At 45.8% G+C, this 26,570-nt stretch overlaps 5 protein-coding genes across 5 annotated transcripts; 3 read left to right on the top strand and 2 right to left on the bottom strand.

The window, feature by feature from the left end:
- Window positions 1-484: 484 nt before the first annotated feature.
- LOC6582793 (mucin-5AC) lies at window positions 485-6,311 on the top strand. Its single transcript, XM_044010036.1, has 6 exons — window positions 485-980; window positions 2,154-3,303; window positions 3,367-5,070; window positions 5,140-5,453; window positions 5,509-5,755; window positions 5,828-6,311. The coding sequence occupies exons 1-5, from the start codon at window positions 975-977 to the stop codon at window positions 5,752-5,754; spliced, it is 3,420 nt and encodes a 1,139-aa protein (XP_043865971.1). The 5' UTR covers window positions 485-974; the 3' UTR covers window position 5,755; window positions 5,828-6,311.
- An 871-nt stretch (window positions 6,312-7,182) lies between these two features.
- LOC6582792 (dynactin subunit 1) lies at window positions 7,183-12,832 on the bottom strand. Its single transcript, XM_032731283.2, has 4 exons — window positions 12,289-12,832; window positions 12,035-12,157; window positions 9,732-11,958; window positions 7,183-9,014 (listed from the first exon to the last, which is right to left on the bottom strand). The coding sequence occupies exons 1-4, from the start codon at window positions 12,676-12,678 to the stop codon at window positions 7,408-7,410; spliced, it is 4,347 nt and encodes a 1,448-aa protein (XP_032587174.1). The 5' UTR covers window positions 12,679-12,832; the 3' UTR covers window positions 7,183-7,407.
- A 929-nt stretch (window positions 12,833-13,761) lies between these two features.
- Window positions 13,762-22,774, bottom strand: LOC6582788 (E3 ubiquitin-protein ligase listerin). The gene is made up of 15 exons (XM_002008442.4): window positions 22,528-22,774; window positions 21,679-22,454; window positions 21,444-21,623; window positions 20,334-21,378; window positions 18,955-20,274; window positions 18,666-18,898; window positions 18,419-18,602; window positions 18,077-18,352; window positions 17,575-18,015; window positions 17,390-17,501; window positions 15,696-15,907; window positions 15,092-15,283; window positions 14,856-15,023; window positions 14,090-14,791; window positions 13,762-14,031 (listed from the first exon to the last, which is right to left on the bottom strand). Exons 1-14 carry the CDS (start codon window positions 22,573-22,575, stop codon window positions 14,732-14,734), a joined length of 5,247 nt encoding a protein of 1,748 aa, XP_002008478.1. The 5' UTR covers window positions 22,576-22,774; the 3' UTR covers window positions 13,762-14,031; window positions 14,090-14,731.
- LOC6582789 lies at window positions 15,972-17,568 on the top strand. Its single transcript, XM_002008443.4, has 2 exons — window positions 15,972-16,944; window positions 17,025-17,568. Exons 1-2 carry the CDS (start codon window positions 16,083-16,085, stop codon window positions 17,330-17,332), a joined length of 1,170 nt encoding a protein of 389 aa, XP_002008479.1. The 5' UTR covers window positions 15,972-16,082; the 3' UTR covers window positions 17,333-17,568.
- Window positions 22,775-22,871: 97 nt separating the features above from the next.
- On the top strand, window positions 22,872-25,241 carry LOC6582787 (nucleolar protein 11). The gene is made up of 4 exons (XM_002008441.4): window positions 22,872-23,092; window positions 23,153-23,317; window positions 23,371-23,734; window positions 23,798-25,241. The coding sequence occupies exons 1-4, from the start codon at window positions 22,961-22,963 to the stop codon at window positions 25,168-25,170; spliced, it is 2,034 nt and encodes a 677-aa protein (XP_002008477.1). The 5' UTR covers window positions 22,872-22,960; the 3' UTR covers window positions 25,171-25,241.
- The last annotated feature ends 1,329 nt before the right edge of the window (window positions 25,242-26,570 follow it).

Below are 26,570 nucleotides of genomic sequence, written 5' to 3'. Positions count from 1 at the left end.
GAGACAAAATTTATTGATAGCGACATTAATACCACAAAATTGCAAATTTTCTTTTATTTTTATTTTTACTGATTTTTTTTCTGCTTGCCGAGCAAATTGCGTATGAATTTTAAAGTTGACTGCATTTTTGCTGCAGCTACACGCAATGGTCGCGATTAAAATCTAAATCAAATTAAGTCGCTTTAAAAGCATATGCAAAAAAAAATAAAATAAAATAAAGAAAAATAAGAAAAAGAAATCAACTTGGCCAACAATGCAGCAGCAGCAACAGGCGCAGCAGCAGCAATCAAGAGAACTGGGCATAAAACGCACCACGCACACTTTTTGAAGCCGAGGCGTTTTGCTATGATCTAATAAAATGCCAGAGCCCCAGATCGGCGCGAAGGTGGGGCCAACAACCAATAGACATTGCAGGTTGCTGCGAGAGAACTCCATAACAAAGAGAACTGCCAACTACGAACTGCGAACTGCCAGCAGCGCAGTCGAGCAGTCATCAATTTTTCTTCAGGCAGTCAGCCCGTTGCAGTCTCTGACTTGACTTCGACTTTGCTTTTCCTAACTGCAATATTTTTGCTGCTGATTTTCTACTCGTTTTTCCAAGCTGCTTTTGTTGTTGTTGTATGTGTTGCTTTTGATTTTTCTGTCGCTAAACTGGTGCGTGGCTGCTGCGCATGCGTGTGAGCCAAAACTGACCGAACGTATATAAGCGATTATAGGGCCGGGCTGGCCAACAGTCAGCCGCGTTGCTCTACATCGAGCGTGCGTTGCGTGTGCCGTGTGCCGATATTTCGAATACGTATCGATACGATATTAAGTATACGCATCCACGAAGGACATTCATCGTGAACTACCGTTGCATTGCCACAAGGATTACGATTCGATCGAACCAATTTGTGAACTATTGTAAAAACACAGTTAATATAGTGCGCTCAACTATATCAGAACGTTTTCATAAGTGCAACACAAGTGAAACTATGAAGGTGGGTCGCCAACAGCAAAAGGACTACAACTAAAAGAAAAAAATAAAAATAAAAAATTAAAAATAAAATAAGACTCTGGAATATGCTGGAATATATGGACTTTATATGTTATTTTCTAAAGATCAAGGAGTGTCCTCGTTAAGAGTGCAAGACTAGGATTGGTTTTCATTCAAAATTAATAATCAATGCGCTAATTGAATTGTGCTTATGTATATTAAATAGTTGCTTAAAATTGGCTGGATAACAGAATTTCACAAATCACAAGCGATTTTCCAAAAAGGATTACTTAAAACCTAAATATTTATTATCTTACATTAAATGTGCTCAGGATCTTGATATGAATTGAATGTTGTTTTTTTTTTTTTTTTTTTTTTAATATTAAAAATATATTTCGTTACAGTTCCTTTTTCCAAAATTTAAGTCTTTTAACATATTAGAATTGAACATTGTTTGGTTTTATTTATATTTTTTTAATTGTGTTTTCAGTAATTACTTAATGAGGATTTGTATGTTTTATTTGTTTTATTGTTTTTTTTTTTTTAGGTAATGTCATAGTTGCTTAGATTGTTTAATTTATTTGGGTTTTGCTTAAGCTTTTATTTAACTGGTTTTTTATTTTGTCTTTTCTTTATTTTCTTCTTTATTTATTTTATTTTGTTGTTTTTAATTTTGTTATAATATTTTATTAATTTATTTATTTTTATTTTTATTTTCTTTTAAATTTCATTTCAATTTAATAAATATTTAGATGTAGTAAATTTCATAATTTAGAAGTTAAAAATATAACAAAATCGATTTAAAATTTTGTTAAAATTTTTAACGGCCGTAAATAGTATTTAAATTTTAAACTTATTTTACTTAATTTTCTTGTAACACATTCTTAAATTATAATAATTAACTGGCAAGACAGTATAAAAAACTTTTGAATTCGAACCAAAATTGATTTCATTTTTTAAGAGAAACTAAAGAAACCGAACCAATTCGTTATATGTACAACAAAATCAAAGTAGAGTTAAGATAAAATTCAATCAACTTTATATAGCTCTAGCTTTAGCTAAAAATTTGGAAAAAAAAAACCTTTAATTAAAAGTTTTGATATACCTCTGCTTAGCCTCCGTCTCTTTCATCTATAAATTCGCTCTATATAAATCTGTTTCCTCTCCTCGTTCACAGCTTCGACTCCTAGCGCTGCTGTGCGTGCTGCTCGGCTCAGCACTGGCAGAACCCTCGCCCACAATCGCGCCCTGCATCCATGCAGGTGGTGCAGTTGGCTACTCGTATGCGCCGCCAGCTGAGGTCAAGTTCTCCATAACGCCCGGCGTCACCAAGTACAGCCAAACGCCCGCCATTTCCAGCTACTCCGAGAATGGGAAACTGCTGCAATCGTCTGTGAGCAGCGGCCTGGCTTCGTATGAGACCACCGCAGGACTCTCGGGCTACTCGCAGGGCGGTCTCACGCAGATCAACAAGTATGTGGCACCCGTACAGAAGACGCTGTTCACTCCCTCGGCGGAATACGGTGGTCCCGGAATAACCTATGCCGATAAGTCGCCGGCTGCCAAGTACGCCACTGTGGTGCCCTCCGGCATTGAGCTGAAGAGCTTGGTTTCGCCAGCCTTGACCAAGGTGTCCACCTACTCCTCGCCCGGCTACACCTACAGTCAGTCCACTCCGGGCATTTCCAAGTCGGCTACCTACACATCGCCCTCGCCCTCCAGTGGAGCATACTATGCCCCGTCCGTGACCACCAAGGTGGAGACCTATACCTCCCCTGGCTACACCTACTCCAAGGCCACGCCTGGCTTCTCCAAGGTGGAGACCTACAGCTCACCCGGCTACAGCTACTCCCAGGCATCGCCAGGTGTTGCCAAGATAGCCACCTATTCGCCTTCCATTTCCTATGCTGCGCCTGCGCCTGCCCTCAAGCTGGCCACCACTTCGTCGCTGTTCTCCTCGCTCGGCTCTGGCTACTCGGCCAACTATGCACCCGCTCTGGCCAAGACCTATTTGCCCGCAGCGCCCGCCATTGCCACCCAATATGTTTCGTCACCTGCCAAGGTGGCCACCTACAGCGCTCCTGCCCTGTCCACCTATGCATCGGCTCCCCTTAGCAAGCTGAGCACCAGCTATGGTGCCAGTGGCTCAGGCGCCATCTCCCATCAGTACGTCTCCAAGCCCGCCGTGGCTACCTATGCAGCTGCTCCTGCTGTCACCAAGACTGTCAGCTATGCTGCTCCTGCCGTCACTAAGATATCCAGCTATGCTGCTCCGTCTATCTCCACCTACTCCTCAGCTCCTTCGATAGCTAAAGTGGCGACCTACAGCCAAGCTGCCGATGTCTCCCATCAGTACATTTCCAAGCCCATTGTCGCTGCCTATCCGGCAGCCGCTCCAGCTGTGGCCAAGGTGGGCTATACCGCTCCTGCCGTCAGCTACGCCAGCAGTGGACATGGCGCTGTCTCCCATCAGTACGTGTCCAAGCCTGCGCTGGCCACAATCTCTGCTGCTCCGGCGATTGCCAAGGTGGCATCCTATGCCGCTCCAGCTGTGGCCACCTATTCCACCGGTCCGGCAATCTCAAAGGTTGCCAGCTATGCACCTGCATCCATATCCACCTACTCCGCTGCTCCGGCTATTACAAAAGTAGCCACCAGCTATGGCAGCTCTGGCCATGGCGCTGTCTCCCACCAATATGTGTCCAAGCCCGCCGTGGCTACCTATGCTGCAGCCCCTGCTCTCGCCAAGACTGTCAGCTATGCTGCTCCGTCTATCTCCACCTACTCCTCAGCACCTTCCCTTGCCAAGGTGGCGACCTACAGCCAGGCAGCTGATGTCTCCCATCAGTACATTTCCAGGCCATCCACAGTGTATGCTGCTGCTCCAGCGATTGCCAAAGTCGCTACCTACGCAGCGCCTGCCGTAGCCACCTATTCCGCTGCTCCAACCATCACCAAGCTGGCAACCAGCTATGGTAGCTCTGGTCATGGCGCTGTCTCCCACCAATATGTGTCCAAGCCCGCTGTGGCTACCTATGCAGCAGCTCCTGCTCTCGCCAAGACTGTCAGCTATGCTGCTCCAGCCATCGCCTCGGCAGCTCCCTCAGTTGCCAAGGTGGCGACCTACAGCCAGGCAGCCGACGTCTCCCATCAGTACATCTCCAAGCCCATAGTTGCTGCTTATCCCGCTGCTGCTCCAGCCATTGCCAAGGTGGCATCCTATGCAGCCCCAGCTGTGGCCACCTATTCTGCTGGCCCCGCCATCACCAAGGTGTCCAGCAGCTATGGCGGCTCGGGAATCGGCGCTGTGTCCCATCAATATGTCTCCAAGCCTGCGGTGGCTATCTCTGCTGCTCCAGCCATAGCTAAGGTCGCCAGCTATGCACCAGCTGTGGCCACTTACTCAACGGGTCCTGCCATCTCAAAGGTTGCCAGCTATGCACCTGCATCCATATCCACCTACTCCGCAGCTCCAGCCATCACCAAGCTGGCCACCAGCTATGGCAGTTCTGGTCATGGCGCCGTCTCCCACCAATATGTGTCCAAGCCCGCTGTGGCTACCTATGCAGCTGCTCCCGCTCTCACCAAGACTGTCAGCTATGGAGCTCCTGCTGTCGCCAGCTATGGAGCGACGCTCTCCAAGACCTACTTGCCGGCTGCGCCAGCCATCAGCAGCTATGCCGCTGCTCCAGCTCTCACAAAAGTATCCACTAGCTATGGCGGATCCGGTGCCGTCTCCCATCAATATGTGTCGAAGCCGGCGATTGCGACCATTGGAGCTGCTCCTGCCAAGTTGGCCTATGGAGCACCAGGCTTAGTCTCGACCATTGGCACTGGATATGCCAGCACGCAGTACGCATCCAAGCCAGCGATAGCAGTTGGTCAAGGCTACTCCTCATCCAAATTGGGATTGGGCTTGGGCTTGGGCCTGGGTCTGGGTCTGGGCCAGGGCTACTCGACCTCTGGCCATGGCGCCATCGCCACGCAATATGTGTCCAAGCCTGGACTGCTAACAGCTCCACTGGGCAAGCTGACAACGGGACCAGCACTTGGCCAAGGCTATATCAGCAGCACAGCCTATGGACTCAATGCGGGTGAGCCAAGGGAGATTAGAGGCGATTGAGTGAAATCTCTATACTCTCTCTATCTCTCTCTTTATTCAGGTAAATTGGGTTTGGGCTCGACTGGCGGCTACTACGGCGCCATTTCGCTTGGTCATGCTGCCGTCTCGCCCGCACTCACCTACCAGGGCGCTCTGTCGCATGGTGCTGGATTGGCGCAGCTGGGCGCACCACTGGCCGACTACAGTCTGGGCCATGGCATTGGGGCCTTTGGCGCCGGCTTCAATCGCTATGCGCCCAGCGTCTCGGCGCTGAGTGCTCAGGCTCCTCTTACGCCCGCTGCTTACCTGAAGACCGCCCCAGTGGCCCAGCCGGCGCTGCTAAAGGTTCTGCCCGAGAAGCATCTCGAGCATTTTGTAAGTCAGACAGAGCTTGGCCATTGGCCCATTATATATATTGACTGCTTCACAGGATGCGCATCCACGTTACGCCTTTGAGTATGCGGTAAATGATCCTCACACTGGCGACAACAAGCATCAGCGCGAGGAGCGCGACGGCGATGTGGTCAAGGGCGAGTACTCCCTGGTCGAGCCCGATGGCAATGTGCGCACCGTCAAGTACTATGCCGATTGGGAGACAGGCTTCCATGCCGAGGTCATCAACAGTCGCGATCAGGGCAAAATTGTGGCCAAGCGTCAGGCGGCGCCCAAGTCGTGAGGTAAGCTCGATTGCCAAACTATCGATAAATGCGCACATCACTATCGAGATTTATTCAATTACATTTCGATAGCGCCTCTCAAGATGCATCAGTGACTTTTTTTGTTCGCCAGCACAACTGTAAATAGCCAACGATTCAATTTTCTTCTCATTAAACATTAAACGTATTTATGTAAATCCCACAACAACAACAACAACAACTACTACTACTACTACGACAACAAGAACCACAACAACAACATCAACAAAATGCAACTAGCAAAAAACATAGCAGAGAGCTGCCATCTTGCACCACCACATAACCGTTATAGTTGCTCATTCCTTCTACCTATCTCTTTCTTGCTCATGTGATAAGCGTTTCCACTTGGAGTGCTTGAACTGCTCTCTTCTTCTCATTGAACTGCGCGTTCTCATGGATGTCTACACACGCACACATCCATGCACACACACACATATGTTTATACGTGTATATATATTGTGTAAATTGTATATTGTAAATTGTAAACTGAATAAACAGCACTTAAGAACGCTACAGTCGAGAGCGCTCGACATTGGAATTATTTGTAGATTTTGTTGATTTCATAAATAAAAAATAAACCTATATCAATATATTAAATACACATATGTTTTTATATATATTATATTATTTTAGGGAATAAAACCTTATTTTACTAATATTTTGCTCTCAGAATTTAAAAAATATTTTACATATTTGAGATTTATATTTGTTTTAAATATATCAAAAATGCCGAAAAATTAATTTTGCATGTCTAAATAAAAATTCAACAATTGCTAAACAATTAATAATAAATATATTTCATTAAAAATAAATTTATAACACAAATTAACAATACTGGCTTTATTACCGAAAATTCAAATAATTTTGACCATATCTCTTAGATTTATAAAATTCCAAAAGAAAACTTTATTGAATTAAATTAATCATGCAGTAAATTCAAAATGCTCAATTCTTAAAATTATACCCTAATAAATTCTGAAAAATAACCTGGTTCAAAAAATATTTAATTTTGTTATTTTATATCATTAATATCAATTTTTACAATTCGAAAAATCCGTCAAATTTGGCTTTTTTTCAAAATTATGATATTAAATTAAAAATTATGACATTAAGATAAAAGGCCGTTAAAGAAGTTAAAAAAGTATAAACAAATTTTATATAAATAAATTAAAAAAAAAAAATTAATTAATTAAAATTAATAAATTATAAATTTTCTAATCAACTTAAATAATATAATTATTAAACAGTCAGTGTAAACAAAAAATTCTGTAATTTATCACAACAAAAAATTAAATTTTTTTTAAATATATATATTTATGTATATAATTTATATATATAACATAACTCACATTTTCATCAGAAAGACTAGTTGGATATAAATTTATCCAAATAATGCATTGACCCATCAGTTATATTTGAGATTTTATTTCTTCTCGAGAGCAACAAAACTCGATTGTTAATTGTTCAATATTTTCGCTATATACTGCAAATTTAATTAGCTTTCGATTAACAAACAAAACGAACTCTATAACTGTTAATAGGTTTAAGCAGCAAATCACAATAATGTACTATTATTTTCGCCGTAATACAATTGAAGTCTAATACTATAAGTATGTGTATATATATAAGTTGGCCTATAGGACGCGCCTCAGATCGTCGCTGATGAATAAGCCAAAATCCGTGGGCGCCGCTCGATGTGGATTCTGTGTGCAATAGGCTTGGAAGATATGTCGCAGCAGTCGACTGGCCTGGAGCTTGATTTGGGAGCGACGCTCGTGGCCAGCGGGGCCCAGGTCGAGGTGGGCGAGCAGCCACTGGTTCTTCAAGCGGCGCAGCTGTGCCTCCAGGCGGGCCAGCTCGCCGTTCTGCTCCAGCTGCGGCACATGCAACGGCTCCAGGGCAGCAAAGCTCCTGCAGAGCGCATTGTCCTGCAGCTGGACACGCAGGGCGCGCTCCTGGCGCAGCGCTTGATGCATCATGTTCAGCTCCCGGTTGCAAATGCGCGTCGAGCTGCTCACACAGGCGCTGTCCACCTGCTGCTGCTGCTGGCAATACTGCTGGGCCAGCTCCAGGGCGGTCAGCTTGTCGTTGAGTGTGTTCAGGGCGTGCTGCATGGCCGCCTCCTTGGAGAGCATGGCCTGCTCCAGCTGCTCCAGGCCCTCGGCCATCTGGGTGAGCGTCTGACAATAGTCGTGGCTAAAGCGATGCACCTGCTTCTCGGCCATCTCCTTGCGCACCTGCAGCTCCGAGTAATCCTGTTGCTTCAGCTTGGCCGAGTACTTCAGTGCCTTCAGCTCCTTGTCCCGCTCGGCCACAGACAGCTCCAGGCTCTTGACGTCCTCGTAGTGCCGCCTAATTTGGGCGGCGCGCTGCTGCAGCGTATTGGAGCTGGAGTGGCGCACATACTCAGTGTTCACATCGCGGGGCTCCAGCAGGGCGCAGAGCTCCTCGAGCTGCTCCTCCAGCAGCTGCATGCATCGCTGGCTGTACGCGTCCAGTTCCCGCTGCTCCGTCTCCTGCGCAGGTGCATATTTGCTGTAGTTCAGGCTCAATATGCGCCAGAGCTTCTCGTGCGCTATGCCCCCATTGGACTCCTTGGTCGCCTCTCGAGCGGACACGCCCAGCATGCTGATGAGCGCGCCCAGGGCCTCGTTGGCCTCCAGTATGCGCTGGTACCGGGCACACTGCATGCCCGTCCAGGCGGCGGCGGTCTTATTGGAGCTCAGCTTGCGCTGCAGCTTCTTCAGCTTCTGCTTGGCCGCGCAGCTGTGCTCCATGAGCAGCTGCATGCAGTGGAAGGAGGCGGTCTGCTCATCGCCCAGCTGTATAATGGTGTGCAGCATGCCCGCATTCGCATTCACCGAATCCATGCCCGCCTCGTACACCTCAATCAGGGCGCCATACAGCTGCTGCTCGTCCAGCAGATCCACCAGCGTCTGCGGCGGCATCAGATTCTGGTGCAGCCCATTGATGTAGTGCAGCACTCGGCGTATGGGCTCACAATTCGTATGCTCGTCCAGCTGACCCGTCTTCAGCAGCCGCACAAACTCATCCAGCTGCTGCTCCTGCGCCTCCAGATCCATGCGATAGATGGCCGCGTGCGTGCACAGCTCGTAGTCGCAGTGGTTGAGCCCGTAGCGGAACTGCTGCAGCACGAGCTGCAGGCTCTTCAGCAAGTAGATGCACTGCGCCCGGAAGATGTAACGCTGCACGGAGTAGCCCTCAAAGATGGCATCGCGACCTGATAGAGGGAATTGTGAAAGGGAAAAGAGATGTCAACTAACTAACTATTAACTAAAATACTAAAATAGAAGCTTGATCAAGTTTGTATATAATATATAAAGTAATTAAATAAATCATAAAAATCAATGGCTAAAAGTTTTTTTTTTTTAAATTACTTAAAAGTCTATTAATATGGCCAATGGAAAAGAATCTAATTAGCTTTTACTGAAATTAATTTTTCAATTATACATAAGAACTAATAAAAATAAGCTAACATTAATTTTTTAAAATTCAATATAAATTCCTATTGTCAAATAAATTGATTATACCAAGCAGAATTACAATTTACAATTACAATTAAACTAAAGAAAATTAATTCATAAAGTTCCATAATTAATGCATTAGGTTTCACATATATTCCAATTGGAAACATATAACTAAAAAGAATAAAATAAAATCAGTTTGTAAAGGTCTTCGTATAATACAATATAATTATAATAGAATCAATATGATTAGGATAGAAAAATCAAAAATAATTAATAATAAATAATTGTTCAAAATAAAGAATATATTACTGAAATATATTTTAATATATTTATCTTTTTATATATTTTTAAAATATATATTCCAATTGGCAATGGAGCTAATTAGAATACAATCATAATAGTATCTCGTCGCTTCCCTGTATTCTTATTAGCAATTCGCGCTCCAATTAGTTATCCCTGCTTTAACTTACCGAACTCGCAGGCATTCGGAAACTTCTCATTGATGGCCTGGCAAACGATTTCCAGCTTGTCGTTCATGCGCTCCAGCAGCAGCATGACCAGCACCACGTCGTGCTCACCGCCGCGCAGGAGAAACTGTTCGGGCACAAAGGCCAGCACGTGCTCCAGATGCTGGCGCTCGAGTCGCAGCTCGACAGCCTTGAGCTGCTGCTCCAATGCCCGTCCATAGGCCTTGCTCACGCTGAAGATGTGCTGGTAGTCGGCCAGGCTCTGCTGGGAGGTCTCCTCCTGCTGCGATTCATTGGCGCTGCTGAAGTCCTCGATGGAGAGATTGCCGCCGTCTGATTTCAGCTGCAGCTGCTCCTGGAGCTGACGCACCAGATCTCTAAACTTCAATATGGTCACATCACGATCATAGAGGCTTTCCACAGCGGCGTTCTTCTGCTGCTCCAGCGACTTCACCTGGCCGTTGAGCTTGTCAATTTCGTCCCGCAGATCCGATTCCAGCTCCTGGTTGCTCTCTATGAGCTGCTCCTGTATTTGTTCCAGCGCCTCCAGCTCGGAGACCTCATCTTCCAGCAGCTTCACACGCTCCTCCAGCTCCAGCTTGAGCGTGGCCAGCTGCGTGACCATGGACTCAGCGCCCAGTGAAGCATCCACCTGCTCCTTCAGGTCCATCAGCTGCATTTCCATTTGATCGACGCGTCGGCTCTGCAGCTCTTTGATGCTCTTCAGCTCGTTGATTTCCGAGTGTTTCGTCTCCAGCTCCTTGTGTGTGCGCTGCGCCAGCTGCTTCTCATGGGCCAGGGTGTCTCGCAGTCGGACCACCGTCTCTCGCAGTCGCTGGTTATATTGCTCGAGGCGCAGGAACTCGCCCGTCGACTGCAGCGTCGTCGTGTTCGTCGATTGCTTCTCCGTCTTCTCCAGGCATTGGTCTTCGTTGTGGTCCTGCTCCTGCTCGGCACGCAGTATTTCCAGATCCAGGCTGATCTCATCGTTGCGCTCCTGCAGCGTCTCCAGCTCCATTTGCAGCGTCTCCAGACGCTCCTCGGCCATTTCCTTGTCCAGTGTCAGCAGCTCCACACTCTCGGCCACGTCGTCCAGCTCCCGCTTGTATTTGGCCGTCAGCTCCAGCGACTCGCGCTGCTCGTGCCGGCAGCGCTGCAACTCGCGCTGCAGCAGCACCTGCTGCGTCATGATCTGCGACTTGAACTCCAGCAGCTGTTCGTTGTGGATCTTGATGCGCTCCAGCTCCAGCAGCTTCAGCTTGTCCTCGCTCCGCTGCACACGCAGCAGCTGCAACTCCTCGCGCAGCTGCCGCAGCTCGGCGCTCTCCATAGGTGGCGCCACAGTGCTGGGCGTGCGCAGCGCCGGACCCGGCGTAAACTGCGGCCGCAAAATCTCCAGAAATCCAGCCTCCACAAATGCAGCGGGCGCCACCCGCTTCACACTGCTCGTGGGGCTCATGCTCGTCTTGCTGCGCTTGGGCGCCAGCGCCAGCGGCACGGGCATGGCCAGCGTCAGCTGCGCCGTGGTGCTCTGCGCCTGTGCCGTCGTCGGCTTGGGCTGGCTGATGCGCGTCGGCCGCAGCTGTGTATAGGATGTGGAGCGTCGCTGATTGCAGGTCATGGCCGGTGGCGTCAATACGGATGACTGGACAGCGGCCCGCTCGAACTGGGCTCGAGCTGCCTGAGACTGAGACTGTAGCTGGGGCTGTTGCTGTGGCTGGGACTGGGACTGGGACTGATCCTGAAGCTGGGACTGAGCCTCAGCCTGGGCCTGGGCCTGAACTTGTGACTGGGTTTGAGCCTCAGCTTGGTGCTGGCCCTGAGCCTGGGATTTAGCCTGAGCTTGAAGCTGAGCCTGTTGCAGGGACTGAGCCTGCGCCTGTTGCTGGGACTGAGCCTTAGCCTGAGCCTGAGCGTTAGCCCTTGCCTGACTCTTAGCTTGAGCTTGATCCTCAGCTTGTTCCTGGGACTGAGTCTCGCCCTGAGCTTGAGCCTGAGTCTGAGCCTCAGCTTGGGGCTGGGCTTGAGCCTGAGCCTTAGCCCTAGCCTGAGATTTAGCCTGAGCCTGATCCTTAGCCGGAGTCTTAGCTTGAGCCTGAGCCTGAGCCTCTGCTGATTTACTCTGTGTTTCCTTCTGCTGCTGAACGATCTGTGTGGAAGTTATAGACTCAGGCTGCATTGCCCTCTGCTGCTTCACCAAAGGCGCTGGCTCTGGCTCTGGATCTGGTTCCTTTAATTAATAATTATTTATTATTATTATTACTTTTCACATTTCCATTTCTCAAATGTTCCATCAGCTTGCTTACCTTTGGTGGCGCTTGTGGTTGCAGCTGTGTGGAAGTTATCCAAGTCTTGGAAGTAGTCATGGTAAAAGTTGCATTCTCTGGTGGCCTTCTGCTCAAGCGCTCGGCTGATGAGCTCGCCTCCCTCTGCAGAGTATTAAATAAGTTAATTAACAATGGCATTCCATATGTACATATATATGACATAGCTCAGCTACACTCCACTCCACCTCACTCCACTTCACTCTACTCCACCCACAGCTGTTCGGGTGACTCACCTGTTCTTCTGCCGCTGCCGCTGCTGCTGCTGCTGCTGTCTGCCTGCTGCGCTGCCTGCTGTGGGTCAGCTTCAGTTTGTTCGTTTCACGTTGCATGCTCTCCGTTGTGCGATTATTGTCCTGTTTGCGCTTGAGTTCGTCCATGGGGCTCGAGCCTAGCAACGGCTGCAGCTGCTGGGCACGCACAAAGAGGCCGCAGTTGGGCGCACACTTGAAGTAGGTGCTGCCATGGACAGTGCCATTGTTTTTGCCACGCGGCTCGTCCAGCACAATACCGAACCACTGGCCGCCAGCGAATGTGGTGCGCCCCACATAGGCGACACGGCCGCTAAGTTGATGCTTGCCCGCTACTTGTACACGCTGGCCAAGTTTCGGTTGAGCTGTTGACATATTCGTGCGAGAGCTTACGTCATTTTGGCTTAACGCATTGGCCCGCCGCTATATATCGAGCGATGGCGTGCCTAATCCCAGTTAACAAACCCTCACCAAACTGCACTGCAAAACTGATGCGTTCGTCATTTCGTTATTTCGTCTGCCCCACCCCAAAAAGGGAGCCAAGCGAAGGCGTTGCGGCCACAGCGCAGAATCGTGAACTTTCCGGGTGGTTGCTTCAATCAGTGTGCATACGGCACGTGGCTGGAAACGAGTAAACGGTGCGATGGCTACGAGAGCTCCGGCTGTTGGAGCAACAGCTCCAGATGGGAGCTGACATTTCGAATTTAGGTAACTTGAGCTTAGCAAAGTCATAGTCTTATATTTAAATATATTTATTTGAAAATATATAGTGGTATTTTTATCAATTAAAATGAAAATTAAAATGAATTATAATTAAATTTTTTAAATATTTATATTTATTATATATTAAATTATTTGATTGGTTTTTATTAAATAAGCAAAAAATATATAAATTAAAAATAATATATCTATCGAATACATAATTTTTTAATTTTTCAAAATTACCTTTAAAAATTTTTATTTCTTTTTTAAAATTACCTTTAAAAATACAAATTAAAAAAATAAATAAAAAAAAACTTGTATGTTGTGATCATCAGCAACTATCTCATTGGTATTTTATAACATAAAAAAAAATATTAAAAATAAATATATATCATTTAATAAACATATTGTTGTGACGTCTTATTTTGTAGCAACCGTTTGCTTTTCTTTTCAAAGATCGTTGATATAAACACATATAATAAATGTATGATCAAAAAATAGTTTTAAATACATTCCATCTGACTTCTATATTCGCTTATTAGAAATAATCATAAACTGTTATCATTTATTTTGTACATATTTTTTTTATATTTGGTAAGATAATCTAAATTAATCTGAAGACATTATACCCCGATTTCCCATTCTCAATGAATTTAGGTCTTTTGGAATGCCTTGAGCTATATCAGACTAATAGATAAGGAAATGCTAAAGGCAAAAGGAACCACATTTAGCGGAAAGAAAAAAAAACAAATACAATTTAATCAAACGACTATGAAAATTATATTTAATGACGGCTCAGCGTCTCACAATAACAGCGGTATTCAACATGGAAAGAGGATCAGCACAGACTGTAAATTTTGTGAATTGAGTTGAGGGGGGATTTTAGTTGCTTTGCTAGCACTATTACTTCCTGGAGCGCTTTGGAACGGACCTAGAGCTTTCATTCTGCAAAAATTTATCATAGGAATTCTGCTCCTCGGAGAGCATGGCCAGAATGAGCTCAGCATGATCCCCAGGTATTTGACGCTGAACAAAAATCACACACAAAATAAAAGAGAATCTATGAAATCTGTTGGAAATTTACCTCAGCGCCTGCAGGACGCTCAAACTCCTCCTTAACCATGTTCAGCATAGCTTCCGTTAGAAGTGATACAGATTTGGCCTCATTCGATTCGGTATTGGAACCCATTGTTGCAGTCGTGCTATGGTGACTTTTTTGGCACTCATTCGATGCGGCTGGCTGAAGATCCTTGAGCTCGTTGGCCAGTATATTGATGTGCTCCATATTCAGTTGGTTAATGGGACGCATATCGCTGCCAACCTCACGTTGACAAAACGGGCAACTGCCGATTATCTTCATTTGCTTAGCCATTTTTATGAGAGAGACAAAGAAAAAATATTCACACGAATTTTATGATTTGAAAAATTGTTCCGGTCGCTTTTAGGTCTGAGCGTGTCAAATATCGAGAGTAATATAAGAAAATTATTACATCAGTGGGCAAACAGTTTCGTTGCCAGCATGGCCTACTAGGTTGATGAGATGTTGATATTACTCGACCTTTACTTATAATAATAATAACAATTATGTAATTTAAAACTATTGCGAATTTATTGTTACTGATTTACAGATAGAGCCCGAAAAATTTGACAGCTGACTAACAGCAATGTTTCTCTTGTGCCTAGATTAATACGTGTCGCCAAAAAGTGTAGCAGAGAAGCAGATGCTCTAGAAGACGTTACGGCAAATTGGACAGGTGGATTTGCTGCTGGTGGTGAACCATTTGTACTGTAAGAGAAATGCAAGGATTAAAGATTGGATTGCAATGGGCGAAGAAGCTCTTTGAGCTCACCAAACAGGGTCCGTGAAACTTCTTTTTGCATGTCTTGCACGTCAATTTGGGCAGCTGGCAGGTGTCCTGGTGTATGACCGTATAGCAAACATAACACTCCTCCACGCCCTCGAATTTCTTATCCAAATTGTTTTTCCACATCGTGAGACCGTCATTAATCGTGCCATTCTACAAAGCAATTGAAATCCATATTAAAAATTTGTAATTCTTATATTTCCTTATAGTTCCTCACTCACCTGATGCGTCAAAAAGATGGTCAGCTGCATGCCAACATTGCGTGAATTGGCCCGACCACCAATCTGCTTGCCGCACTCGACTTTAACGGCGCCGAGCGGATAGTTGGGCGCCAGCGTAATGACCAGCTCCATGCGTGCCTCGTCAATGGCATAGACGGCCAAGACCTCTCGAGTGGACGTGTGCACAGTGACCTGTAAAGGAAAACGAACGAAATATAATAATAATCAAAGAGCTCTGTGAAGTTTACTATCTACATATATAAAATATAAAATTCTGCCGAATTCCACCCAAAAACAAAACCCCAACCAATTGAACGACCACAGATGACAAACGATCGTAGCGCTATCAAAACAACTCGCTCGAGAATTAATGTGCTCATTGCTCTTGGACCTTTAGTGCCGGACGAATCCTATACACCGATCGTAAACGAAGCACGGCCAAACTATCGCAGCTACAGAATGGTGCCGCTAGAGATCTTTCGAGCCGTAGTCATTATTCTGTTGCTCATCAGCATTATTGTGGTGTTTGCGTTGCGCATGAGCATCGAGGAGAAGGTCTAAATGAAGCACATACATTAGGAGTTCAGGTGAAACGAATGCCCACCTGCATGTTCTCGTGTTTTTCCTTGCGATTAACGATTGCCTTCAGCTCCTCGGTGCAGATCAGAGAGCTCACATAGTTCGATGTTAGATTGTCCACAAAGTTCTTCTGTCTGGATTGGCTGGTGTTCCACCATTTGCGCACCACGGCGGGCAACTTGCGCAACACTTCCGTATACAGATGGCAGGCATATCGTTCCACTGACAGGCGGGGATCTGTTGGAGTACAAGAAATAATATTTATTAATGTTAGAGCAGGCCACTACAAGCAGCAAACCATCACACACATCACACACATCACACAAACACATGTCAAACTCATTCCAAATATTTCGTTTGTGATATATGTATATATTTTTTTTGTCGTGTTGTTCATTTAATAATATTGATTATGGAAAAGAAACCGTTGAACTTCTATGAAATCGCCAGCGAGGCGCCAGCTCGCGAAATAAGGCTAGAGAATGAGAAGAGCGTGGCAGAAGCGGTCAACTTCAATAAGATGCTGAGCGATCTGCCACCACAGCCGATTGTTCCGCCCAAGATCGACGACATTACGGTGGCTGATGAGCTGAACGCTCGCCTGGCCATGGTGCAGCTGCGACCGGATCGGGCGAAGCGCATACCGCGCCTGGTGAAAACGGAAATACCCTCGCCGCAGCATATGTACAAGTTCTTTTGTGTTTGCCCACGCTACCATCCGTGCTATGTGCCCTGCCAGCACACCGGCCAGATAATCATTGACCGTGATATGCTGAAGCGTGAGGAGCACACGTGCTTTTTGGCCACACCCAAGAAGAATTTCCTCTCGCCCCAGCGACTGAGACAGCCCCGTTATATCACCAAAAAGATCTACGTGCCCATCTGTACGGCTCGCATGGAACGCTTGGCGATTCCGCATCCATTGCGAGTCAGGGACACCTACAAGTATTTCAGGCACATTCTCTCCCCACGCCATTTGGCAGCGCTGCAAGAGCAAATGAAGCCGAAGCCAGCGGTCGAGACGATGTCCCTGGAAAAGGCGATGGAGTACTTGGAGGAGGAGATACGACAGCGTCGTGCCCTCCGAAAGAAGCACAAACAGCGCTGCACTGGACTCAAGAAGCTCATCATTGAGCGTCAACGCAAGCAGATGATGAAAATTATTTGCGTACTCTTCGAAGAGATGAAGGACTTCCTGCTGAACGATCAGTTCATCATCGATGAGCAATCGCCTCTGTCCTCTGTCATATTGGAGCGAATCAAGGAGTTTACTGGTGAGTCGAAAGTTATTCCAAGATTGAATGTTTACTCTACTGTCTACTCTCTATATATACAATTGTTCCACTTGTTGCAGAACAAGAATTCTATACCACAAGTAACTTGCGCGACTATCAACGCATTTTGGCCAACAATCTGACCGTTTGGATCAACAAATTCATATCGAACTTGAACATATACATGGCACCACAACAAATACCAGTGGCACGTTCGATGCACGGTGAAAATGACGAGACATTCGTGCCAGTTACGGATTACATATCGCTGTCGGAAGAGCAGGCCGATGAAATGCAGGAGGATCTAGATGTGGGCATTACGGATTATGAGACCCTTGGCGAGGATTTCCGTTATGACTTACCTTCGGAAGAGACGCTCATAAATTAAATCAATGCTGAGACGAGAGAGAGAGAGAGAGAGAGAGAGAGAGAGACAACTACTTACTCTGCAGCTCAATCCAAGTTAACTCTTTGAAAACACCATTGCTGTGTACTTTGGCGCTATGATTCTTCAATATGTCCACTGGCATGGCACGAAACAGGAAATGTAGAAAATTCTATATAGTGCAAAAATTTATAGTGTGTTAGGCCCAAATCGATAGTAAAATGTAATTGTCGTAAAAATTTTACCTCCTCGTAATGATTCTCGTTCAGCCAGCTCGTGTAGACAGAGCGCAATGCGACTGGCGACTTGGCGCAGCAATTTATTATACAGTCCCAGATTAGCAAATAGCTAAAGGCATCGTGTCTATCGATTGGCTCCAGATCCTCCAGTTCGGTCACCTTAAAGTTGAACTCTAGCAAATATTTGCGTATGAGTGCATCATATCGATTCAGGTAATCCTCAAAGCGATTGAGGAAATGCCACTTCGATATGGTCGAAGAGGCAGCCTCAATATTATCGCTTTGCTTATCATTTAGCTCAATGTCGTCGGCCACGAACTGTGGCGTCAGCTGCCGAAGCGCGTGAACTGCATTCATGCGAACGGAGTGCTGGCAGCTGTGTAGCTGCTTGAGCAGGAAATTGCAGAGATGATCCAGAGACAGCGATGAGTTGGGCGCCTTGCAAAACTAAACCAAAGAGATCGTATTGAAGTCGACGTTGTATATAGTTATGATTGAGTTTAGCTACCTCATAAATATATCTATAGTCCATCAGTTCCAGCGCAGGAATTATGCGGTTCAACAACGCCCTGTAGCAGGCACGGAATTCTGGCTCCACATCTGTCTCGTGAGTCAGCTTATAGTAGGACTTGAAGAGCACCACATTCACCTCCCTGGCAAACAGGCTCTCCCACTCCTCAATCATATTCGTAAGCATTTGTGTTGAGCTCTTCTCCTTCTCGAATTGTACGAAATCACTGAGCTTAGAAAATAGTTTAAACACAGCCACAATGAAGAAGGATGTCTGCCAAATAGAGAAAAGTGTGTATTAGCTAAGACAAGCATATATAGCTAGTTATGGTCTACTCACCTTTGGGTCTTTGTAATTTGCTATCGATTTGGAAACTGTAAGCACCCAGGATCCAAGGCCAATGCGTATGGTATCCCAGTTCTTAATGGTCAGCTCATAGGGAAAGCGTCGTATGACCTCTTCGAGCAGCTTAATAATTTCCACAGTGCCTATCACTGCCTCATATGGTTGATTAAGTAATTCGCTGATTAAGTACAAGTAAGCTCAATACAAAATATAATCAGAATATATGCAAATATAAACCTACACATTATGGTGGAACAGCTCTTTCGTTGAGCTCTGCTGATCCCCAATGTAAGTTATATACTGGACCACAGCAGCAACATAATTGCGATCCGTTTGCATATTCCTATCAGACTCGAAATTATTGAGTATCACAGAGCGGAAGACAGCTGCTTTTGACCACACATCCTTGGGTTCCGTGCGCATGATGGTGCTACTCCAGTTGAGTGAGTTTTGCGCCAGTTTCGGCAGCAAATGCTGTAAAGAGAAATGCTTTAGTAAATGATTAATGGAAATGCATGCAGTTTACTTACCTGCATCATTAGGACATAAGCGTTAATTGCGCCTTTCGACAGAAACTGTTCGGCGAGATCTTCGTGCAGAACAATCGTGGCGTTCTCCTCAAACGACTTGTAATGAGCAGTGTTAATCAAATAGCCCAACAGACGATAGATTATGGCGTTATTTTCCTGCAACGCCTCCTGCTGCAGCCGTTCCTGTATGATTTCTACCAACTCACTGACGTTCCCCAGAAAGCTGCACACCTGCTCGGACAGATAGAGCACCAGATCCTCACTGGCGTCGTCTACGTTTTCGGCGAGATCTAGCCAGGCATCGGCAGCAGAGGCCACATGCATGCACTGCAACATCTCAGCAATGAGGCACTCGCTCCATTGCTTCAGCAGATTGGCATTGGGATCACAATAGTCTTCGGTGAGCTCATCCTCGCCTTCGTTGGAGACTTCCGTCATCTGTGGACTCTCAACGCGGCAAACCAGCTTGCAGATTGTGGTGAAATTGAGGGTGGCTCGTTTTACCAGTGGGATGACCTTGGCTTCATCAAAGCCTGCACTGCTGAAGGGAATGCCAGCGCTAAGTGATCTGTGCACTGTCTCCAAATAAACAGAATTATGTTCGAATTGCAGCACAAGCTCATTTGTCTTTAGCTCAGAGGTAAGCAACGCCACCAAGGTCTCGTCTATGCGCGACAGCCGTTGTGTCTCATCCTCAATGTTCTCCGTGGAGCAGATGATAAATTTGGCCATTGTCTCGGCCATGTCTTGCAAGCTGTTGGCATCGTGCTCGGCATTCGTTACTAGTTCCTCCACGATGCGCGCACAGCTGTGCAGCAGCTCGTCGTTGATTTCGATGTCCTTGCTGGACAGTGCATCCTGCCAGCAGGTGGTTATCTCCCACAGCGTGTCCTCCGACAGGTAATCACTAACTTTCTGCTCCAGGCTAAACTTGAACAGCTTCAAGAACACCTGCTGCCGCACGGCCAGCGATGAGTTCACCTTGCTGCATATGACAGGCATTATCTGAGCTATAAAACTGCCGCACACCTCGACCATATCGTTCTCGGCTATCTTATTCAATGGCTCGCACATGGCCAGCAGTATATTGTCCACAGTGGCTGCATTTATTAGAATATCACCCGTGTCCGTTTGAAAGAAGCACTTGTGGAGCAAATTCAACTTATCCCGATCGTTATCCAGCACCACCTCTTTGGCAATGCGTGTGATTACCTCGCATGTCTCCGAGCTGACGAGCATTTGCCGCACGGCAGGCTCGGTGCATAGGGGATACGAGAGCAGGCGATGCAGCAGTAAATTCTGTACGCGCTGTTGTTGAATCTATAATACAAGAGTAATAAATCTAAAACAGTTTCTAATTTGATGTAATATTCGCTTACTTTCAGCAGAGTGTCACCAATATACTCGAAGCGCGGCCCAGGGTCGAGCATCGACAGAATCTCAAAGACAATATCCACAACCGACTCACAGGTATCTCCATTTAACTGTTCCAGAATCGATACAAATTTATCCAGTGTAGCACGCAGCTCGCCTTCTTCGGTCAAACTCTTGTAGAAGTCAGCGTCTGCAAACATTTTGGTCAGCGTTCGCACTTGTCTAATGAAGCGAGCAGAGTTGCTGCTGTTGCTCGCCTTATCTAGGCAAATGCGCACGAGTTTCACAACCAACTGTTTGAGTTCTTTCTGTATGAAGGCGGCCGCATCGTGGGCCTTTTTGGTGGGCGTCGACTGCTGGGAAGTCGGCTCTGCAGCAGTTGCTTCCTCATCTGCCTCGGCAAACTTAACACTTTGTGTTTCCAAGCTGGGATTGGCGACATGCAGATCCTGCACCAACAGCAGCACATGGGACAGCAGCTGCTCATTGACATCCTCCGCTGCGAGATCTTGGGTAACCAGCTCAAAGATGCGCGTCCAGAACTTGCTTAGCAGTTGCACATATAAGGAGCAGGCGCTCTTATCCGCATTACTATTGCACTCACGATCCCAGAACGCAACCAACGCTGACGTATGTTGGAAGAAGTACTTGACATGAATACTTTCGCTGTGCAGCAAGTTGCCAATGGGCTCCAATATCTGGTGTTCCAGCAGCCCATAGCCAAAGTCCTCTATTTCAGGAGTACGCTGTGCATTATTGTTGATCTGTTGCAGCATAAAGCGCAAACATTCAAAGTACGCATTGTGTATGATGGAGATCTCTTGTTTGCAGAGCGGCGGCTCATGAGGGTTCACGGCTGCTGATTTTAGGTCATCGAAGAAGCGCTGATAGAATTCATAAAGGTCCAAGTCCTGCAAGCTTTCGGCAGTAATTTTCGATAGAAACGGCAACAGATTCGGACAAATTGCCTGAGCATTACCATTGAAGGCATTGCGCAGCAGCGAAGAGAGCTTCGGCAGCAGGGCTTTGCGTATGTTGAGCGGAGAGTACCTGCATAAATGAGGGAGAATATAATTAGAGAAGACGTCAATTAACTATTGGCTCTCCAATCATACCAATCCGTATAGTTACTCTGCAACAGCAAGACGCAGCCCCAAACGTGTGGTGCGACCAGTGGATCGGCATCGTCGATTAACTGAAAGCTGGTGGTAGTTAACTGCGATTTTTGAGGCGTGAGCACTTCCAGCAATTGAGCACATTGCAGTACATGATAGATGCAATCGAACCAAGCAGCTCTGCAAAGAGAAAATAATTGTAAAACTGTTTTATTCTCTCCGTTAGGATAATTACTTAATGGCGGGCAGCTTGTGCTTGGCAAATGTCCAGAACTTTTGATGAGCCAGCAGCGTGACTAAGCCTTCCTTTAGCTTCTCCTGCGCTGTCTGTGCCGTTTGCTCGATAAAGTAAGCTAGCACCTTTAAACTGCCAATGACAACGCGTTGATACTTTTGCTCTGCCTCCTCTGGCTTCAGGCTTTTGCCTATGGACAGCGTGGACGGCGTGTGGAAGGTCAAATTGCGCACGCAGTACTCAATTATTTCACTTTCGCAATGCAGGCACACTTCGCCGGAGCGTGCAAAGGTCTCACGAAATGAATTCCTCGCAATGCTCGCTGCGGGCGCATAGCTGTCGTAGCGACTGGCCAGCCAAACGGGCACCAATTGCTTAAGATATGGGGCCATGGCTCGTTTGCATTTGGAGACAAGCAACTGTTGTACGGTCTGTGTTTGCTCACGCACCGCATGTTCTACGTCATTCGCCAGATTGTGATAGAATTTTGGCCACAAAGGCAAAATATTTTTGAGTGCATCCAAATTGGATTCTGATATGAGCTCATGCAGCTCCTGCAGCGCCTTCTTCTTTGTCAGTGGATCCTTTTTGGATAGCTTACGTAGTATGATTTGGGTCTGTGGACTTATGTTGGCATCGAATGTCTCTGGCATTTGTTCGGCGCTGGCGAAGCCAGGAGCAAAGGGCACCAAATTGCCATCAGCTTGAGCCGAGAATCCGACGAATATGGGCGTTGTTGTGCCCAACAGTTCCGCGGTACGGCTGCTGCTCGACGGCTAATCGCAATATCATGAAATTCAAAAAACCATTAGTCATTGTGTGCGTCTCAAGCATGTGTTTTTTCCGTACCTTTGCATTGTTTTTAACGCGAGGCGCTTGTTTCGTTTTTCCACCCATTCTAACACGTTGAAGTAAGCTAGCAATGTGGCCGCACGTAAGCAAATGCAAAAAACATAACAGCACACGCAATCATACGCCAAAAACAGCTGTTTGGTATTTTTATAGCCACGGTATTATTTCGCATATATTAATTTCGAACAAAATTAAACAAATAAATCCACCAATTTAATATAGTTTTACATATTTTAAGCTACACAAAGTTGCATTATTCTCTGGAATCTATTCTTATCTATGAGTCCAATAAAATTCTAATCTAATACCATCGATATTTTTTAAAATATCGATAGTCCAGCCAAAAATTCAACTCGATAGATTCCGAGTTGGTTTAGCCGCACGTGTTGCATTGTTTTGATTCGGTTTTCATTAATTAAACTGCTTGAAAATGTCCAAGTTTTTATCATATTACAATTTATTCCCTATACCGGATCCCAAAGAGTTTCTGGGCATGGCGGCCGACAAGGAATCGGGAAATGTAATCACCACGCTAGCTCGCAATGTTGTTGTTATTTTGAATGTAAGCTGCGATGCGTTTATACTGTAACAATTTCAGTTAATATTGAACAAACAATTTCAGATTAGGACACATAAGCAGTTGTACAGCTGGTCCATGCCAGAAAAGTTATCCACAAAGGTGGTCTACGATCTACATAGTCAGAAATACGTTGGGGTCTTCGGCAACCATTCGATACGCCTGTGGGATGTGGACACACCCGATGTATCCAAGTGCAAAAAGTTAAAGGTTTGTAATTGATTAAATGTGATTATATTGTTACTAACTAAGTATCCACACAGTTCCAAAAGAGCATTGCGCACGTGGTGTATACAGAAGTCGAAGCACTCGTTTTATATAGCGATGGCTCCTGCCAGCCCCTTTCAAAAGCCTTGGAATCCCGGAAGAATCAGAAAGAGGATACTGCCGAGCAATTGGCTCTTGCTGCCAGCAAAACGCTGAGCAAGCCAACAGTTCATACCCTTGCAAATGGACATAAATTGCTCACGTATTTTGAGGAAAAGCATGCTACGGGTGAATTTAATCTGATACGGCAGGCCCTATCCAGTCCCCAAAAACGTGTCTATCCCATAAAGAGGGAGACGGTACGCCTGACCGGTCACGCTGTCGTTGAAGGCGACACTGGGCCACAATTGATGACTATTTGTAAGTAATGACATAACATTAGTAGTACCGAAGATTTATTCTTCCTTAACCGTTTTTGAACAGGGTCCGATAAACGCATCTTCATTCTAAACCTTGGAGAACGTTCCCATGAATCTTCACCGGGTCAGTTTGTGTCAATGCTTGCCGAGCTCAATGTGGAGAGCAAGCTGTCAGTTTATGGTCTGTCGCGGAACTTTGCGGCCATCTACGGGGCTAACTATGGCCAAGAAGGCGCCTCCCTGCTTGTCTACAACACGCAGTTTAAGATCGTCAATGCCAAGCAATATTTTAAAGTTTACTTGGATTTCTCGCGTTTGTGGGCACGCGACGAACACATCCTGCTGGCCATGGGCAGGAATATTGCCGCGGTGGAATATCGCATGAATGCCGAACTGCTGGTGAATATGCTGGGCTCCCAGTTGAATGAAACACACTTGACGCCCATTGAGCTGGATCATATAAATGAGGAGGAATCCCTAGAGGCGGCGATCAAATTTGCAGGCAGCAGTCGCCATCAGGCAGCACACAATAATATGCCGAAGCTTAAGATGTCGAAGCAACTCTTAGCAGAGCTCCCACCCTCCGATGGCAAAACTGTGGCTTTTGAATCACCAGAAATATCGAAGAACGAACTAAACGACGTCATCAAACAGCATATTGACGGGGAGGTGATACAAGTGGCCAACGGACTGGAGGATGTCAATATCACGCTGATGACCAACTATTTTGATGAGGGGCCACAGAATTTGGCCGTGCAAGCAATAGTAAGGCAATTGGAACGCAGCGGCGCGGGCGAGGAGGAGATCACAGAGAAACTCCTAACGCTGTTCATTAAAACGCGAAACACGGAGCACATTCTGATGTGTGTGCGGCGCTACACAAACATCTCGGAGCATATGCTAGCCTGGTGCTTGCGCTATGCGCTGGACAACACTGCAACGTCGCTCACCAATGGCGACGCCATGGAAACGGATGACAATGCCAGCGAGCCGGCTAATGATGAGCTACTTAATGCAGTGCTCGCTTGCAGCTTCAATTCCACGGCAATCGAGCAGCATCTCAAGCAACGTCTGGAAATGTCGCATGTACAGCGTCTGCTGCGTCACTTATATGTGCTGGCCACCGATCCCGATATGCTGCTCGAGGAGCGTCCCAGCCTAGATAATGTTACGCTGGGCAATACGCCCACAGAGCTGCAAGCCTTCCAATGGCTGAGCGCCTTGCTCACTTCACACTTTCCTTTGCTGACCATCTCCAAAGATGAAGAGCTGATGGCAGTGCTTGCCCAGTGGGCGGAACTGTTCCAGATATATGAAAACACTTTGGAACCACTAGCGATGGCTCTGCCACTGCTCACCAATATTATTGAGCGATACCAGCCGAAAGATCCGTACCCCACTCTGTGGTATGGCATTGAGAAAGTTAGGCTTTACTAAATTATGCTAAAGTTGTTCTTAATACAAATTCTTGTTAATCGTTAAGCAAATAAATATAGAGTTAAAGCCAACCGATGGAATTACTTACTACTAAAAATATAATGGATACACTTAAAGCTGGCCGAAAAACTAGTTAGCCGATCAATCGCGAAATATAATTCAAGTAGGAGTGCTTCGGTGATCTGTCTCAATTTTAGATCTCAGATTTTCTATGCTGCATTTGATTATTAATTTATTATATTTTTTAAAAGATGCTGCAGGAGAGTTTCAAATCGTTTCGAGTACTTAAAATAGATTTAGTACAGGCCGTTAAAAAATTAATTTTAAACTATAAATTTTAAAAGGACAATTTAAGCAGTTAAGTCTTGGGCACTTCAAACTCAGATCTCTCGTCTCAGATCTGTGCAGCATCTGATTTTCGTGGCAATATGAGCATCTTAATGAGCATCAAATGAATAAATCTATTTATTACATCTATTCCAAAGCAACAGCCAAAGCTTAGAACAACAAATTTGAATTGGATAAAATCTCAGCATTTGACTGTCTTATGCCTCGCATCTCTAGCAAGCGCAGCACAATTATCCGCATCATTAATAAACATGATTTTTTTATGGCTACTATTAAAATGCTTCAAGCCAAACCGCAAGACACATCAATGTGGAGCGCTTCGGCTACTTGTGACCAGCTGCTGCTGCTGCTCCTCCTGCTTCTCTCTGCTGCTGCTGCTGCTGCTGCTGCGGCTGCTTGACACGGTAATAATCAAAGTTTACCATTATTCTTAGCTCTGGGTGCTGGAGAGCTTCGGGCTGGCATTTGACATGTTTTCATCACGACAATGACAAACCACTTAGTCAACTTCAGATTTAACTGTGGCTCCGCTCCACAGCGTGGTCGGCACTTTCTCTGCGCCTTTCTCAGATTTGAATCCCCACTTGAGAGCGATGACCAGACAAAAATAAAGAGAGAAAAAAAAAACACAACCAAAACTACGAAATCAACAAAAATAAATAAAAATTGAGGAGATCCAGTTTAAAAATAGCCACCCGTTTGATTCATTTGGTGTCGATAAGACGTGGGCTCAGCTCAACTCAGCTCAGCTGACTCAGTCTAGGGGCGTCTAACATAGACGCATGGACTTATATGGCATTAGAGAGTTAAGTATTTAAATTACAAGAGCCTTGCCCGCTTGGCGAGTTAAAAGCATCTCTTTTTTTTTTCTCTTCAGTTTTCTTTATTTAGTTTGATTGTAAGCTGAAGATTTATCGCATGCCCGGCCTCTATAGGGGGGGAAAACCTGCTTGTAACGTCATAAAATCGAGATAAATTATTTAATTTTCGATTTCCTAAAACCATTAAGCAAAGGCAGACGCCTAGCTACCCCAAGCTGCCAAGTCATACCA

This window comes from Drosophila mojavensis, unplaced genomic scaffold (genome assembly GCF_018153725.1).
Source record: "Drosophila mojavensis isolate 15081-1352.22 unplaced genomic scaffold, ASM1815372v1 contig_74, whole genome shotgun sequence".
In the NCBI taxonomy this organism is placed as follows: Eukaryota; Metazoa; Arthropoda; class Insecta; order Diptera; family Drosophilidae; genus Drosophila; species Drosophila mojavensis.
Note: the sequence above shows the minus strand (reverse complement) of the source record. Positions and strands in the feature narration are given on the sequence as shown.

What these genes read in the sequence shown, in the direction of transcription:
- LOC6582793 (XM_044010036.1), top strand. An exon ending in AGCTAAAGTGGCGACCTACA is followed by an intron (nt 3,304 to 3,366) that starts GCCAAGCTGCCG and finishes CCTATCCGGCAG; the next exon opens with CCGCTCCAGCTGTGGCCAAG. An exon ending in AGCCTATGGACTCAATGCGG is followed by an intron (nt 5,071 to 5,139) that starts GTGAGCCAAGGG and finishes CTCTTTATTCAG; the next exon opens with GTAAATTGGGTTTGGGCTCG.
- LOC6582792 (XM_032731283.2), bottom strand. Translation starts at nt 12,678, where the DNA reads ATGTCAACAGCTCAACCGAAACTTGGCCAGCGTGTACAAGTAGCGGGC. An exon ending in AACCACAAGCGCCACCAAAG is followed by an intron (nt 11,959 to 12,034) that starts GTAAGCAAGCTG and finishes TATTAATTAAAG; the next exon opens with GAACCAGATCCAGAGCCAGA. An exon ending in TCCGAATGCCTGCGAGTTCG is followed by an intron (nt 9,015 to 9,731) that starts GTAAGTTAAAGC and finishes TCCCTCTATCAG; the next exon opens with GTCGCGATGCCATCTTTGAG.
- LOC6582789 (XM_002008443.4), top strand. Translation starts at nt 16,083, where the DNA reads ATGGAAAAGAAACCGTTGAACTTCTATGAAATCGCCAGCGAGGCGCCA. An exon ending in GCGAATCAAGGAGTTTACTG is followed by an intron (nt 16,945 to 17,024) that starts GTGAGTCGAAAG and finishes CACTTGTTGCAG; the next exon opens with AACAAGAATTCTATACCACA.
- LOC6582788 (XM_002008442.4), bottom strand. Translation starts at nt 22,575, where the DNA reads ATGGGTGGAAAAACGAAACAAGCGCCTCGCGTTAAAAACAATGCAAAG. An exon ending in CTTATGTCCTAATGATGCAG is followed by an intron (nt 18,899 to 18,954) that starts GTAAGTAAACTG and finishes TTCTCTTTACAG; the next exon opens with CATTTGCTGCCGAAACTGGC. An exon ending in AGTTTCACGGACCCTGTTTG is followed by an intron (nt 14,792 to 14,855) that starts GTGAGCTCAAAG and finishes TTTCTCTTACAG; the next exon opens with TACAAATGGTTCACCACCAG.
- LOC6582787 (XM_002008441.4), top strand. Translation starts at nt 22,961, where the DNA reads ATGTCCAAGTTTTTATCATATTACAATTTATTCCCTATACCGGATCCC. An exon ending in CCAAGTGCAAAAAGTTAAAG is followed by an intron (nt 23,318 to 23,370) that starts GTTTGTAATTGA and finishes GTATCCACACAG; the next exon opens with TTCCAAAAGAGCATTGCGCA. An exon ending in GCCACAATTGATGACTATTT is followed by an intron (nt 23,735 to 23,797) that starts GTAAGTAATGAC and finishes GTTTTTGAACAG; the next exon opens with GGTCCGATAAACGCATCTTC.